A 16,160-nucleotide genomic window follows, 5' to 3' on the forward strand; every position below is an offset into this window, starting at 1 on the left:
CCACACAGGTGAACCGACCTGTTGGGCTTCACAATTGGTAACACCAGTGTTGCCCATTCTGCAAACTGAACTGGTTTGGTGATTCCTTCACCTTCTAGCCCCAAGTTCTGCCTCTGCTCTTGTCTATAAGGCAAATGCCATTCGGTGGACCTTGCAGAATCATGAAATTGCTTCCTCGTCAATATGCAAGGCGGCCCTGGCTCCTTTGATTGTCTAGATCTTCTGGATCTTCCGAAAAATTTCCAGGTATTTAATTAGGACTACACTCAGGCAGCCATTCTGTCATCAAAAAATGTGAAGCCAATCTAGCTGAATCTTTCTTAAACAAGTTTGCCCCATCAGGCTTGGCTCTGAGCCTTTTGCTACAATCAGCAGCTTCTTAAAAGACTGCAACCGAAGTTGTACCCTTAATTTCTCAAGGTTCTCTTGTATAGCTTCTCAGTCTAGCTGAAGTCTTATGCAAACTTAATGGGTGGAATCCATTGCGAATGTTGTTAAAGACTGGTTGTGCAATCACTGAAACAGCCACACCGGTAATGATCTCCATCAGAACTGGGTGACCAGTTAACCAGATGTTTATTTTAATCAGTTCTGATTTGGATGTTGCTGAGCAATTTAATTGTTCCAAACCAGATGTAGATGGACTTTCCAGAATGTACACTCTCCTGGATACATGCCTACAAGTTCTCTTACTCAACTTAAACCTAGTGGGATTCTATTGTTGTCTCGAGTCCGCATACCAGCAGAAACCACAATGGCTTGCTGGACTAGATCCTGAAGAAAACATTTGACGAGGATTGGCTTTGTTTAGGAGTTTGGCTACAGGCTGACTTGCAGTCCCTGTGTTTAGGATATGTCCTGATTGAGGCTATGCAATTGCCTTCACTCAAATGATGTTCCCCAAGCTCAGTTGGACTGGCAAAGATGTCCACTTCCATCAAATGCCATGTAACTCATATGGTCGCCCTGTTGCAATTTCCAATGACAAAGCCAGTTTTAGTGCCCGTTGGAAGTCCAGTTGGGCGTCAGCTAGTTGGCACTTTTACACAATTACATCATTAATCCCATATACCAACCTATGACTCAGCATCTCATTAATGGTTAAACTAAAATCACATACCTCTGCCAGTCATCTTAATCTAGTCAAAAATACAAACATGGATTCCCCTGGTTCTTGAATTGCCAAGTAAAACCGTTAGCATCTCAGAAGTAGAGGCAGCTTGCGATTGTAATATTCTTTAACTGAATCCGTCAAACTCTTGAAAAGTTTCCATATTGGCTGCCTCAGAGAAACTTAGGCTCCTAACACTTGAAAAACCTGCGGGTCCACAAGCTATCAGGAGAAGTAAACATTGCTTTTCATCTGCCCCAGTATCATTTCTCTGGAAAAAAAAGTATTCTTTACACAATCTGGGACCAGTCTTCGATGGCAGGATCAAACAAGTCAATCTTACCTAATAATGACATGATGCTAGAAATGCTTACCTCAAATAAAAGATGACTGCTGTGAGTGAATTTCTTAGGAGCATGCTTTTCTCCTGTTGCCACTGAAATAATTCTTCAGAGGTTGGTATCCCATCACCAAGCCACTCTTTATTTACACATGGAGGGTCCTTGACATTGATCCAGCTCCCTCAGAGTAAACAGGATGTTTGACATTCCTATTCTTATCTTTCAGCCAGGGCTCCCTGAATGGATCAGATTAATGGTGGCCCATCTGGATGATCTTGTTACAATTACTACATTAACTGGCATAGACAGACACAGCTACATATCATTACGGCAGTGAAAACTCCTAGCTATTGTTGATAAGACCATTGTCAGTTCAGCTACTCAAACTATCAAAGATGATGGTATCTTCATACTTAATACTACTTTTCATATCCCACTTCCGTCATCCCATTTTCTTCTGATTTACAAAGAGTATTTAGGAAGCATATACTTCTACCTTTCTCACTCTCCCTAGACAGCAAGGTAAAATTGTGCCTTTCTCCTTTCAGATACCTAAGAAGTGCAGCCTGATCAGATAGTACAGGAATAGCGAGAAGACAGTGATGATGAAGACATAGCACCATCACTTTGTTTCACACTCTTCACCATCAGTTAAGAGGTTCATACACTCAATAATTTACAAGGCAGTACAGAAGTGGAATCTCCAAGGGATGAGACACTATTCAGCTCAGGCCCAATGTTTGAGGAATGGCATCTTACTTTTTGATAAGGATTTTGCAGTCTTTCTAACCTAAAGCAGGGATCATATCAGTGATTTTTAATTACAAATATCCTAGTGTCTACTTCAAGCACAGTTAAAGGACATATCATATGCCCTTACCCAATATGACGGGTTATGCTCTTGCCTGCCTGTCAGTTGATGCCACAGGAGGCCAAACAGTTTCTGAATAACATGCCAACTTTATTTTAATGGCTTTAAGCTTTGAATGTCAAGAAAATAATTTTTATTGTTTTAGAAAAAAATGTACATTTGGAAAACTTAAAATGTGACAAAGTTCACTCTGACTAATGTCATGAAGATATGCTTTCTAAAATATTAATTTATCACTTAATTGGCAGAACATAAGAACTCTGAACTGTATACCTTTGTCTCCAGAAAGAGAATTCAACTAGGCCTAGCTGATCCAGGAAGAAACCTCAGTGCTAATAACTTGCATGGAAAATGAATTTGATTGCAGTTCAGCATTTGGACAAACAGAACAAGTTTTGTTTTCCAGAACTTAACTTTTACTAGGCCAAAGTACTTTTAGGTTAAAACTTTGCAGCATTATTTTACCCCAGAGTTGGAAGAGTGTGTGCATGCATGCATTTTTAAAATAGTAAATAATCTTTGCTTCAGTAAGATATTTTTACAATAAACTATTTTGAGTTTGTTAATTTAAGGAACTTGGTCTACTTGTTTCTGATTTTGAGCTATATAGAGTCTAATATATAGCTGGGAATATTACCTTCCTTTTAAATTCAAACTTTGTTGTGGCCAGTGAAAGAGTCGTACCTGGGAAGGAAACAATCCATCTCTTCTCACTGTTGTAATGTTTTCAAGAATGAAATAACTCAGTATCTTGCATTACATACATAGATATAAAATTATTTCCATTCATCTTTAAAACCTATTTTATCCCAAGTTGAATTTCATCTTATCCCAAGAGCAGCACTACAAAAAAAAGACAGGAACTGATAATCTTATTTGCACCCACCTTCTTTTGCTATGTCATAAGCTTTTCTCAGACTTTTGTTTGCCTCTTTATATTGTTCATTTTCAAGCTGTTCATCCGCTAGCAATGTGTAAATCCTCCAGAGATTCGCACAGGCCTGTGCAAAGTGACAGCAGCCATTTTCATCATGCCATGGCTTTCCCACAGTGAGTTGATGGAATATCTCATAATGTTCAGCAGCTTTATCCAGCTGACCTGTAAAATCCAAATATTCACAAATATTAAGACAATCCAGTGACTCATTTTAACTTTCAGAGACGTATGTGTAATTTAGGTGAATAAAATACAAATCAGAAAACACAGTTTTCGAAACAAGATAGCAGTTTTCCTCAAAAGCTCACACAATGACTTGAATAATTTATCTTAACCTTTCAAAGAAACTTCTGAATTCCAAACAGTTTACATTTTTCTTCAAAGTTTACCAAAGCTTGTATTATTCCATCATGTCATACTAAACATAAAGTTCAGGAAGAGCACTTACTCACCCGAGGCGCTTAATGTAGTGAAATTAACTATTGACTTCACATGGCCTTATTTGTAAATTTTACATTTTGTATACATTGATAACTTTGTTATGAAAATATGAAACAAAGTGTACTTAATGGAAGATGAGTATACAGACAATAAAACATTTTGTATTTGAATGTCAATTCTGAGCCAACTAATCTTTGCCGAGTTTACTTACTAACTTTAAAATAAATCAACTCCCTAAGTATATTCAGTATTGAATAAATGCACAAATTGTTTATTTTCACAAAAAGACCTGAATGCAGGAGGCTGAGGGGTGACCTTATAGAAGTTTAAAAAATGATTAGGGGCATAGATTTAAGGAGAGAGGGGAAAGCTTTAAAAGGGACCTGAGGGGCAATCTTTTTCACACAGATAGTGGTGTATATATGGAATAAACTACCAGAGGAAACAGTAGAGGCAGGCATTATCACAACATTTAAAATTTAGAGAAATTATGGACCAAACACAGGCAAATGGGACTCATTCAGTTTAGGGAATCTGGTCAGCATGGATGATTTGGGCCGTAGAGCCTATCTGCATGTTTCTGCCATAAAATTAAATCAGGAGTAGGCCCTTTGGCCCTTTCAGTATTTTGTTCCATTTGTTTCAATTACAAGTGATCTTTTACATTGCCATTTTCCCAATATCACAATATTTCTAACGTCTAGAAATGTTTTCACGTCTATTGAATATACTCAATGGCTGAATCTCCACAGTCTTTCTGGATAGCGAACTTCAAAGATTCTTTAACTTCTGAGTGAAGAAAATTTCATCTTAGTCCTAAATTCCCTACCTCTGCCACTGGAACTGTATCTCCTAGTTCTAGACAGTCCGGTCAGGCCAAATATTATTCCTGCATCTATCATGTCAAACCCAATAAGAATTTTGTATCATTTAATAAGATCACTTCTTACTCTTTTAAACGTTACAATGTTCAGGCCTAATCCCCTCAAAAGATATTCACTCTATCTTAGCATCAGTTTAATTAACTTTCATTGGGCTGTCTCTATGGCAAGTATATCCTTCTAGTGCTGAAGAAGTTCTACTGGTCTTAAAATATTAGATCTCTTTCTCTCTTCACAGATGTCACTTGACTTGTTGGGTTTTTTCAGCAGTTTGTTTTTATTTCAGATTTCCAGCAATCATAATATTTTGTATTTTGTTTACTTCCTTAAGGGGATAAAATCTATATACAATATTCCCGGTGTAATCTCACTAAGTTTTCATGTGATAGCAACAAGACTAGGCCGAACTATCTTCAGGGGCTTCATCAGCTGGACCTTCCCTTTATCATAAGGATATTCATTGATGACTGCACAATGTTCAGCATCATTCAGCACCATTCATGACTCCCGAGATACTGAAGCAGCTCATTATCAAATGCAGCAAAATTAATCATTATTCCAGGCTTGGGCTAAAATATGCCAGTTAACATTCATGTCATATAAATCCAGGCAATGACCATTTCCAATGACAGAGAATCTAACCACTGCTCCTTGGTATTCAGTGATGTCACCATCACTATAAACATTCTGGAGGTTATCATTGATGAGAAACTGAACTGAACTAACCATATAAATACAGTGGCTACAACAGCAGGTCAGAGGCAGGAATCTCGCAGTGAGTAACTAACCTCCTTACTCTTCAAATGCTGTTCATTACCTTCAAGGCACAAGTCAGCAATTTGATGGAATATTCCCAGCTTCCTTGGATGAATTTAGCTCCAATAAATGGGCGGCACGGTAGCACAGCTGCCTCACAGCGCCAGAGCCCGGGTTCAATTCCCGCCTCAGGCAACTGTCCGTGTAGAGTTTGCACATTCTCCCCGTGTATGCGTGGGTTTCCTCCCACAGTCCAAAAATGTGCAGGTTAAGTGAGTTGGCCATGCTAAATTGCCCATAGTGTTAGGTGAAGGGGTAAATGTAAGGGAATGGGTCTGGGTGGGTTGCTCTTCAGAGGGTTGGCGTGGAATTGTTGGACCATTTGGGCCTATTTCCACACTTAAGTAATCTAAGTAATCTAATCTAAAAAAAAACACCCAAGAAGCTTGATACCATCCAGGACAAAGCAGCCCACTTGATTGGCACCATGTTCACAAACATCCACTCCCTTCATCACTAATGCTCAGGAGCAGCAGTAACTCCCTTCATCACTAATGCTCAGGAGCAGCAGTACCTAACAACTACAAGGTACACTGCAGAAATTCGCCAGGGCTTCGTTGATGGCACCTTCCAGCCCCATAACCATTAAATCTAAAAGGACAAGGGCAGCACGTACAAGAGAACATGACCATCTGCAAATATCCCTTAAGTAACTCACCATGTTGACTTGAAAATATATTTGCTGTTTCTTCAGTGTCACTGCATCAAAATCCTGGTACTCCTGACTAATGACAGTATGTGGACTGCAGTGATTCAAGAAGGCAGTTCACCACCACCTTCTCAAGGGCAAAAGAAGGTGTACTTTTTATCAAGCTCTACAGTATTCCTTCAATCAGACCCTTTCTGTTTTGTGCTGTTTATTTATCTATTTGTGCCCGTCAAAACATTTTTTTTCCTCTGGCATAACTAGGGTTACTAGTGCATGCTTTCTTCTGGCTTGTATTGGGAGTGGATTTAACTTCATCTCTAATATTTGGATGTCCAAATATTCAGTCTTGCCTGAGCACTGGACTCTCAATCTTACCTATCCCCTTTAGCTGAGCATCAATCCAACACAGAGTAACAAATTTACTTTGAGGGCTGCACTTTAGGATCACCATCTGGTGTAACTGTGAACGTCCGTGAAGCTCATAATGTTGCAGGAAGCACCAATCGATCTGGCATTTCAGACTTTTGATGCTCTCATTCTGCAGTTTCCATGGCAGGAGTTACAAAACATTTTTCTCTTAACGACTTGATATCGCCAACATGCTAAGGTGTACTTTGGATCATTCGAACCCTTTTCCAGCATCTCTGTACTCAAGAAGGAAAAAGTGAAGACTGCAGATGTTGGAGATCAGAGTCGAGAGTGTGGTGCTGGAAAAGCACAGCAGGTCAGACAGCATCTGAGGAGCAGGCGAATCGATATCTCAGGCATTAGCCCTTTATCCGGAATCTGGCTGTACTTTTCCAGCACCGTACTTTCAATCTCTGGACTCATGCTTGATTTGTCCAAGTTATTGACAGATATCTTTGGAACAATTGTCTCTACCATATAGTTGCTTCTCAGATGTCGTTATCTTTCATTAGCTCATCCTTTAGTTGCACAAATTCACAGGTTTCTGTGAGCTGAATTAATAGAGTTACATATTGATCAATGGTCAGTGGGCTGTTTTTAACCTTTGTCCCTAATATTGAGCATGTGCTATCCATACATGATGTACACCTGGGGTTCAAAGTATTCCTTCAAAGCGTTTAAATTTTTTGCTGAGAGTATTTTCTGATCTTCCAAGAGATTTATTTTGGTAAACACTTTGAAACACTCTCTCTCCACGCTGATAAAAGTATAGTGACTTGTAACTGTGTTGGCTTACTGGATAAATCTGTAGCTATTTTATACTTCAACCACTGCGTGTGAAACAAAATCTGATTTTGTTTGACAGGGACTGGGGTGGGAAAAAGCTGCCGCCATTTTCTCTTAATCTGTATTTTCATTGTGGTTTGCTTCTTTGTTTTTATTTTAGTTTAAAAAAACTGCCAATCTAGTGATTTGGCATTGTGTTACTCATTAGGTAAGAAAATTAATTTTGTGTTAGGTTCACAAAAATTCCAGCTGTGAACAACTGTTTGCTTCATATAATTTCTTAATATGCACAATATGGGGGCAGCATGGTGGCTTACTGGTTAGCACTGCTACCGCAGTGTCAGGGACCTGGGTTCGATTCCTGCCTCGGGTGACTGTCTGTGTGGAGTTTGCAAATTCTCCCCGTGTCTGTGCGGGTTTCCTCCGGATGCTCTGGTTTCCTCCCACAATTCAAAGATGTGCAGGTCATTGATAAATTGCCCACAGTGTTACCTGCATTGGTCAGTGGTAAAAATAGGGGGGGTGGGTCTAGGTAGGATACTCTTCGGAGGGTCGGTATGGACTTGTTGGCCTAAGGGCTTGTTTCCATACCGTAGGGAATCTTAATCTAGTCTAAATGCTGACTAGCAATGCCCACACACCATGAAAACATTTTAAAAAGAACTTGATTCCTGAATTAAAGTGGTCTTAGTCTCTCTTGTTGTATTGAACAGTAATCAAACACTTCTCAAAGACCCTGGGTAAGATTTATCATTCCCTAAAGGACATAGGCATAATACAATTTTCTGTACCACCATATTGGCCAGCATTCCCCAGCATTTCAGGGCAAAGGCTGCATGCAACTTTGGACTACACAGGCTGGCAATGATAAAGCACCAGTCTCACTACATGATTATGGCATATACTACATTCACTTAAAATGTAATTCAGCACTTCAATGCTGCACTTTGAAGCTCATCAACAACTTACATTTTTTTTTAAAGATATTTTTATTAGAAATTTAATATTTTGACAGATTTACAAAAATAAACAGAACTTTCAAGCACAAACATTAATATAAAAATAGATCTTAAATATATAATCATCAAAATTCAAAGGAATGATACTAAAGAAGAAAGAAAAACAATGAAACTCAGTTAACTACTAATCTAATCCACAATTATCCAGAGTGTATAGTTGAGTCACTTACATCCTTCAAACAAGAGAAAATGTTCTCTAATACACTCATAACAGTATAATAAAAAGGAAACTATTTCCAAACAATAAGAACAAAAAAAAACATGTTTGAATGGAGATCCTCCCCCTTGTTCTCAGGGGGCCTTACTTCCTTTCTAAAGGTCCACCATATCCTCTCCCAAACAGTGTCTCACCCTTGACCCGGGCGCTCCTTAATAGGATTTAGATATAATACCGAGCTAGAGTTAACAGTGAGCGCCCCACTCCCACCCCTCCCCACCCACACCTGAGTATATCTGATAGCATCAATGCCACGTACAAACACACATAACTATAAAATTACAACTCCAACAGATTGCAGTTAAGTATAATAACATAAAATAGCAAGGGAAGACAACCCTGCTCCCCGAAGCAAAAGTAAAGTATCCACTTCTCCCCACGGAGTGTGGAAGAGGCAAGCCAACATAAATTGTCTCTTACGATTTATTTAAACGAGTCTAAAAGTTCCTTAGCCTCTTCTGGTGATCTAAAATTATACTCGGATCCTTCGTGGGTAAAGCATAACGTCGCTGGGTAGCGTAAGGTGTATTGAATATTTAAGTTCCTTAGACATTTCTTCACCTCATCAAACGCCTTCCTCCTTCGTGCCAAAGCCGGGGAGAAGTCCTGAAATAACATAATCTTGGATCCTTCATGGATCATGGCTTTAGGATCCTTTCCAAGCTTTCTGGAGGCATCCAGGAGTATCTGCCTCTCCCTATAACTCTGCAGCCGGAACAGGACCGGGCGTGGGCGCTGGTTTGGGCCAGATCCGCGTACTGCGACCCGGTAGGCCCACTCCACCCTTACCCGGTCAGTTTCAGCCCCCAGGTTTAAAAGCTGGGGCAACCATCGCTCCAGAAATACTACTAACTGTCCCTTCTCTTCTTGTTCAGGGAGGCCCAGAAGACGGATATTCTTTCTCCGATTTCTATTATCCAGGTCATCCATGTAGATTTCAAAGGCCCGGACTCTCTGCTCCAGAGCTCGCACCTGTTCTGCAGCTGTTTGTGCTGCAGCCTCGGAGGTCGTGGCCTTTAGCTCCGCCCCCTTCACTCGGCCCTGTAATTCCTCAATAGCCTGGCTGTGTTTCTGCAGCTTTTCTTCGAATGAGTTCCATCTCTGTCTGGATTCTGCGATGAAATTGACGAGTGTCGTTTCCAGCCTGGCAATCATCTGTTCAAGGCCTGTTTTTACATCAGCTGCAGCCGGAGGAGAGGAGGGTGGGGGAGGGGTCTTTGTTTTCTGAGAGCTGCGGGATCCCTTTGGTTTACTCATTATCCACTTAATATTAAACTGCTTAAATATAATAGTAAGCAGCTAATTAAGGTTAGAAAATTTTTTTGGGTGGTTTGGTAAGTGTGGTGGGGGTGAGTAACTCACTTTACCCAGGTTTTGGGAAGAGCTCTGTAAACTCAGACTTGCTGAGTCGCCGCCATCTTGGATCTCAACAACTTACATTATAATGCTGTCGCCAGGCTGCTTTGTTTACAGGAACTACATTTGCATTTATCCAAAATTTACAGAATCACAAATGCTGCTTTTTTAAGTCTTTAATTCTGCCTTGATGTCTTTAAAACCAAATTCCTTTTGTGAATAAATTCAATGACTTGGCTTCCACAGCCATCAGTAGTACAGAATTCCACAGATTTACTGGGCTTTGAGTGAGGACAACTTTCCTCACCAGTTCTAAATTTCCTTTGTTTCTGACTGTAAGGAAACTATGTTTATCTTCACTAATCTTTTTCTTTTCTCATGTTTATAGAAACTTTTCGATCGAAAGTGAGGACTGCAGATGCTGGAGATCAGAGCTGAAAATGTGTTGCTGGAAATGCGCAGCAGGTCATGCAGCATCCAAGGAACAGGAGAATCGACGTTTCAGGCATAAGCCCTTCTTCAGGAATCATAAACCCACCCTGGCTTTGTGCCTTTTAATGCTTCTCAAGTGGTCTGTTATCATATATTTTAAAACAGGAAACTTTTATTCAGTGTTTATACAGTTTTACTCTCATACTCTATTTCTTCCTCGTTTTGTCCTGTTTTGCTGAATTTAAAATGCTCTCAATCCTCAGGCTTACTGCTTTGTTTGGCTATTTTATTTGTCTCCATTTTGGATCAAATGCTATCACTAATTTATTATGCAAGGTATGGTTGAGCCACCATTCATGTCTTTTTTTTTATTTTTGCACCAGACAGGAATGAATAATTGTTGCAATTTGTGCGCATGGTCTTTAGACACACTATCAACCCTTTTGGTAAAATTCCCTAATCCATCCTTTCCAAATCACATCTCATACCATGTTAGATTATTTATAATTTAGATTATAAATCTAATTTCAGATGTGACTTCTTCACTCTCCACCTTAATGAAGAATTCTGTCATACTATAGTCACTCTTCCTCAAGGAGAAGACCAAGATTGTTTTTTTAATATTTCACAATAGCTACTCTAGAATAGGTTCCTCACAGATTAGTCTTAAAAAAAACTACTGGATACATCATTCCAGGAAATCATCTTCCACATTATTGCTTGTTTGGTTTGTCCAAGTGCCCTTTATCACCACTGGGTGCAAGATCTCACCCTTCTGTTGTGTGGATTGCAGTTGATACCAATAAACCTGGAAACTCCAGCTGTGTCATGTTGCAGAGCTGTTGTCAAATGATCCAGACAACAGAATCGCAACTTAAGTAAGCCTATTGTTTGAACAATTTTGTTGTCTCAATCTGTAACAGACTTTATTATGTTTCCTGGCTTCAGTAGGAGATTTCCTAATAGCAGGCTATGTTTCTGGTAGTGTTTCACCATTTGAAGCTGTTCCTGTTGATGAAGGCTGCAGGCTGGTCTAATGGGATTTAGAACAGAAGAACCAGGAGCAGGAGTGGGACATGTGGCCCTTTGACCCTGCTCTGCCATTCAATAGGATCTTGGCTGATCTTTTCATGGCCTTAGCTCCACTTACCCACCCATTCACTCACCATAACCCTTAATTCCTTTACTGTTCAAAAATTATCTATCTTAGCTTTAAAAACATTCAATGAGGAAACCTCAACTACATCACTGGGCAGGAAATTCCACAGATTCACAACCCTTTGAGGGAAGAAGTTCCTCCACAATTCAGTCCTAAATTTGCTCCCACTAATTTTGAGGCTATTGTTCTAGTTTCAGCCACCAGTCATCTTCCCTGCTCTAGTGGCCTTCATTAAATTCCACCCATTCAGTCTATTTCTACTTATACAGATGCTGCCAAAAGTACTGCATATTTCCACCATTTTCAGTTTTTAATTGCAGGAAAATTATTGTGTTCTTCCTCTGAACTTGAACGCCTGCCTCAAATATGGCTTATGCTGCATACTTGGGTGTTTTAAAAAGTTACATGAGTTAACTCTTGCTGCCTTCTTTGGTTACTTGAGCTAGATGTCTGTGTTCTGACATTCTTTAAAATGTATGCTAAAAAAAATTAAAGGCAAGATATGCAAGAATCAGTTGAGTAAGCTAAGCACTTTAGATCAATTTACAACTTAAAAGGATTGCGAGGTAGACCTGTAGAACTTGAATTGGAAACAATTTATTGGACATCCTTATAGCTACACAGTCAGAGCTAGACTGACCCAAAGGTCTTGTTCTAGATGCCCTGACCCACTCTTGTAAGGGGTAGCACTACCCTGAACTACATAGGTAACAACTTCCTTCATTGGTTGTTCCTAATCTGTTGCTGATGTATGTAATCCAAATTGATTTTTAAAAGCTCCAAAGTGTTCTGTCCCATAATTTGTACATAATTTGCCTGGACTCCCATTGATGTCTAATGAAGTGGCTATGAGAACAAGGTGACCAAGGAAACCATTGTGTAAATATATGTTTTGACCAGAAGCAGAAATATTTTTAAGAATATGACAGTAATGCAAAACTATTTGGAAATTATTCTGTCTCTAATTACTAAGATGAGACTGATGGTGTTATTCTTCATCACTTTTGAATATAGAACTTCACTTAACAGTTTTAAATTTGTTGAAATTTTACCAGTGACTCTCAAAATGACTGAGTGGCTATAATTTTTATTTGGTTTTGCATGTGTACAGATCTTATATTTTGTCATTGTGTTGGAATTAGCTCCCTATTCCTGATATAAAAGTTGAAGATTAAGCCAGTTCGGTTTGATTCAGCTGCAAACTTTGACAATCTGGCATTGAAAACATGACCTTTGATTGTATAATGGGATCTTGACTGTTAGTCTGTTTTGAAATATCACACATTTAACATATTATTTCTGAACTTTTTACATTCCTTTGCCATTATTTTATAGACACCTAGAATAAAGTCCATAGGATACTGTTCAAAAGTAACAATTGTTTAAACAATTATGAAATAATTTACAATTACTCAATTTGATTCAGAAACATCACCCTTCTTGTTTTTCTTTGTTCATTCTGAAAATATCACACAATTTATGCTGTAGTTCTGTAGTTAATACACGACATGAAACTCAGAAGGCAACCAACTATACTAAAATCTCAATGTGTCAGGAGGCCAGCTCATTCCAGTTTGTGCTGAGTATATTACAACTCAAGCTTTAGATGTTCAATATGTTTAATTTATTTACACAGTAAGAAACTAATGTTCTAGCTTTCATCAATAGGAGAAAGTTTTTAAAAATCTGATATGATGCAGCTGAAAGATATGACTACTGATAAATTTCAGTACAAGGTTTAGGTAATGCCAAATAATATTTTCCTTTTCAAAGTGTGTAAAGAAACATGGTTACCTTGTTGAAAACTATACTTTCCATTTCTCAATATTTTTCTATCTGACAGCATGGACAAATATTTTAAATCAATGCTTCCTTCTCCTGCAGCTCCCATTAAAATAGAATTTGGATTAAGATGTTTTGCAAACACATGTAAGGTCCCATGGTTTCCAACTAAACTAATAAAATCAATACATACACATACTACTAAATTAGCAGCCTAAGATAAATGTCTTTCTTCACACATCATAGGAGATTCAAGTCTGTCTTACTCAAAATTTCTACTTTGCAACAAAGGAAAATACCAGAGTCAAAATATTGCTTCTGATTTTCACCTGGCTGGTGGCAATCATCCTAAACTTTACTATAAACACTGTTTATAATTCATCATTTAATACACAATGTGGAAAAGGTGTTAAGGTTGCAGTTACAATGCCAATGAACATGTGAAGGTTTTATGGTGCATATTAATGCAAAAGTGGTAGTATAACTCAGAAGATTATGAACTGTACTAAAACCCTGAGGAGTCAGGAAGCCACCTCACATCAGTTTATGCAAAGCATATTACAAGTCAGGCCTTTGATATTCTATATGCTCCATTAATGGAAAAAGAAAATCTTGATTTCATCAAACTTTAAAAAGAATAAAGACTGAAATATTATTTAACAAAATAAATACTTTAATTTGAACTATCCAAATTTATTTATGATGGCTATGTTATTTGTTTCAAATTTAATTTCCGGCATTACAACACTGACTACACTGCAAAGTACTTCATTAGCTTTAAAAAGCATTGAGACACCTGGTTATGAAAAGCACTATAGGAATGTGAGTTATTTTTCATAAACATGATTGTTTTACTTTTACTGTTCATTAATTAGCATATTATTTATGCCACACTATGCTTGAACATTTAAATTATCTCACCAATAATAGTACGCTAATGATATTTTCTAGGTATATTGACTTTTGGCATAAAAATGTGGGAAGACACAATTTATTTGGCACAGCTAAAAATAAATTGGCAGGGATTTCCTGCTTATATGAAAAATCTCAACCAGCATATTTAAGCTTGTACACTGCAGGCTTGAAAGAAATTATCTGATCCTGATACACAGCAGGTGCACTTCTTGTAAAATTATAATGCACAGTATTGGTAAAGACTGACTGTGCCAATACACGATGTGAAACAAATAAACATTGACTGTGGAAAGTATGAATTCAGATGTGAAAAGGATAAACAATATATCATCAAAAATGCACCAGAAAGATCATCAATATGATTCAATGGCAGTGAGAATCTTCATTTAAAAGGTTTATTTAATTGGAGTTAAAATAATGCAGTCATTAATTCCGCCTTTTTTCTCTTGATACTAAAATAACTCTTTATATTGAAATATTAAATACCCTAACAACATGCAAAATAAAGGTTATGTGCAGTTTAATTTCAAATTGTTAAAAATATCTTCAAGTTATTGACATTGACATGGGCAATGTTCTACTGCCACAACAGCAGCCACATAAATGTAATTCACCCAGTCGCTATTTTGATGCACATTTTTGATTCCATGAATATTTTATGAAATGACCCAAACTGAAGCCATATAACATTTGTGCATTACTGATGCCTACACCCGTAAGCTATGAACATTAGAGGCATGATTGAGTGCATTAAAATGAACTCATTCAGCAGTGCATTGATTACTTGATGGAAAAAAGAACTTAGTACACTACGACAAAAATACCAGAAGACACTACAATTTTGCATAAGAAGCCAAGCAAAAATGCTAGCTTGTCTGGAGAAAAAGGAAATCTAAGCAATTTCCAGCTCTTTCAGACAGGTTGTACATTTAGACCCAGCCATAATTGCAGGGGATGTTAATTAGATCTGGAGATTGCTGCAGGTATTATTCAGGTAATTTGAAATGTCAGAAACTGGGGGATGTACTGGCTGACCTGCCTTGCTTGGCTGTGGACTTTAGTAACACTGGGAATAGCTAATTATTGTTTTTCCTTTAGCTGGAAGATTTTGTCAATTGAAAAGTAAGAGAAGAAATTACTGAACAATTTCAATTGCCATTTTTTCAATAAAATATTTTTAAAAACAAATTACATTCATATTATTATTCATAATATTAAGAATCTACAGCACAATAAAATGCTACATATAGACAAAAATAAAAATGTTTCAGAACAAATGTTCATAAGTATTGTATAATATTTGAAATTAAAATATCATGTTTATAATGTTAAAGAGAATCTTTGGCTGCAGGGTTATGTTATACATTTTTTTTGGTTTTCCACAAAGAACTAGGCTTTGCTTCTGTCCAAAAGCTCAAAGAGAATTATTCTGAATATATGAATACTTTAAGACAAGGCTCTTCATTACATTCCTAACTTTCAGTCTCATTATAACCATGTACTTAGTCAAAGGAGTTTTTATACTACCTACGAAATAAAGATCAATTTCCATTGGTTCTTAGAACATTGCTTTATGCAATACACTGAAATTTATGAAATATCTTTCAGAACTTCCAAAATCATGTATCACATTGAGTATTTCTATAAAATATAATTAAATATTGTGAAACATGTCTTTAATGACTGCCTTTGGGACTGCCTTGAGGTGATTTCTACAGAGACTTGATATTTAAAAAATAGGTTTAAAGGATCATGTTCATCAGAAATTATAAACTACGAAGGAATTTTGGAGATAGTCCTGGATCATTTGCAAAGGTGTAAATATCTTGAATCAGAATACTGAATGCTTAAGCCTGTTCAAAATCATTATGAACAAATTGCTAGCAATACTAATTGAATGATGGAAAATATACATTTTTACTGTCACTTAAGTATGTACTTGTTGTTCCATGCCAAATCCAATTTCTTTCTTTTTAGAAAACAGTACGTATATAATCTATGGTCTTCAACAAAAAGAAATAAAGCAACTACTGGGGTCA

At 37.6% G+C, this 16,160-nt stretch overlaps 1 protein-coding gene across 1 annotated transcript in view; it reads right to left on the reverse strand.

The window, feature by feature from the left end:
- The window catches only part of ttc29 (tetratricopeptide repeat domain 29), a 309,874-nt gene that overhangs the window by 181,639 nt on the left and 112,075 nt on the right, over nucleotides 1–16,160 (reverse strand). Inside the window, exon 5 of the mRNA XM_060830586.1 lies at nucleotides 3,210–3,422. Within this exon, the coding sequence (XP_060686569.1) occupies nucleotides 3,210–3,422 (213 nt within the window). The remainder of the gene's footprint in view (nucleotides 1–3,209; nucleotides 3,423–16,160) is intronic.

The sequence above is a fragment of the Hemiscyllium ocellatum genome, chromosome 1 (assembly GCF_020745735.1).
Source record: "Hemiscyllium ocellatum isolate sHemOce1 chromosome 1, sHemOce1.pat.X.cur, whole genome shotgun sequence".
Lineage (NCBI taxonomy): Eukaryota > Metazoa > Chordata > Chondrichthyes > Orectolobiformes > Hemiscylliidae > Hemiscyllium > Hemiscyllium ocellatum.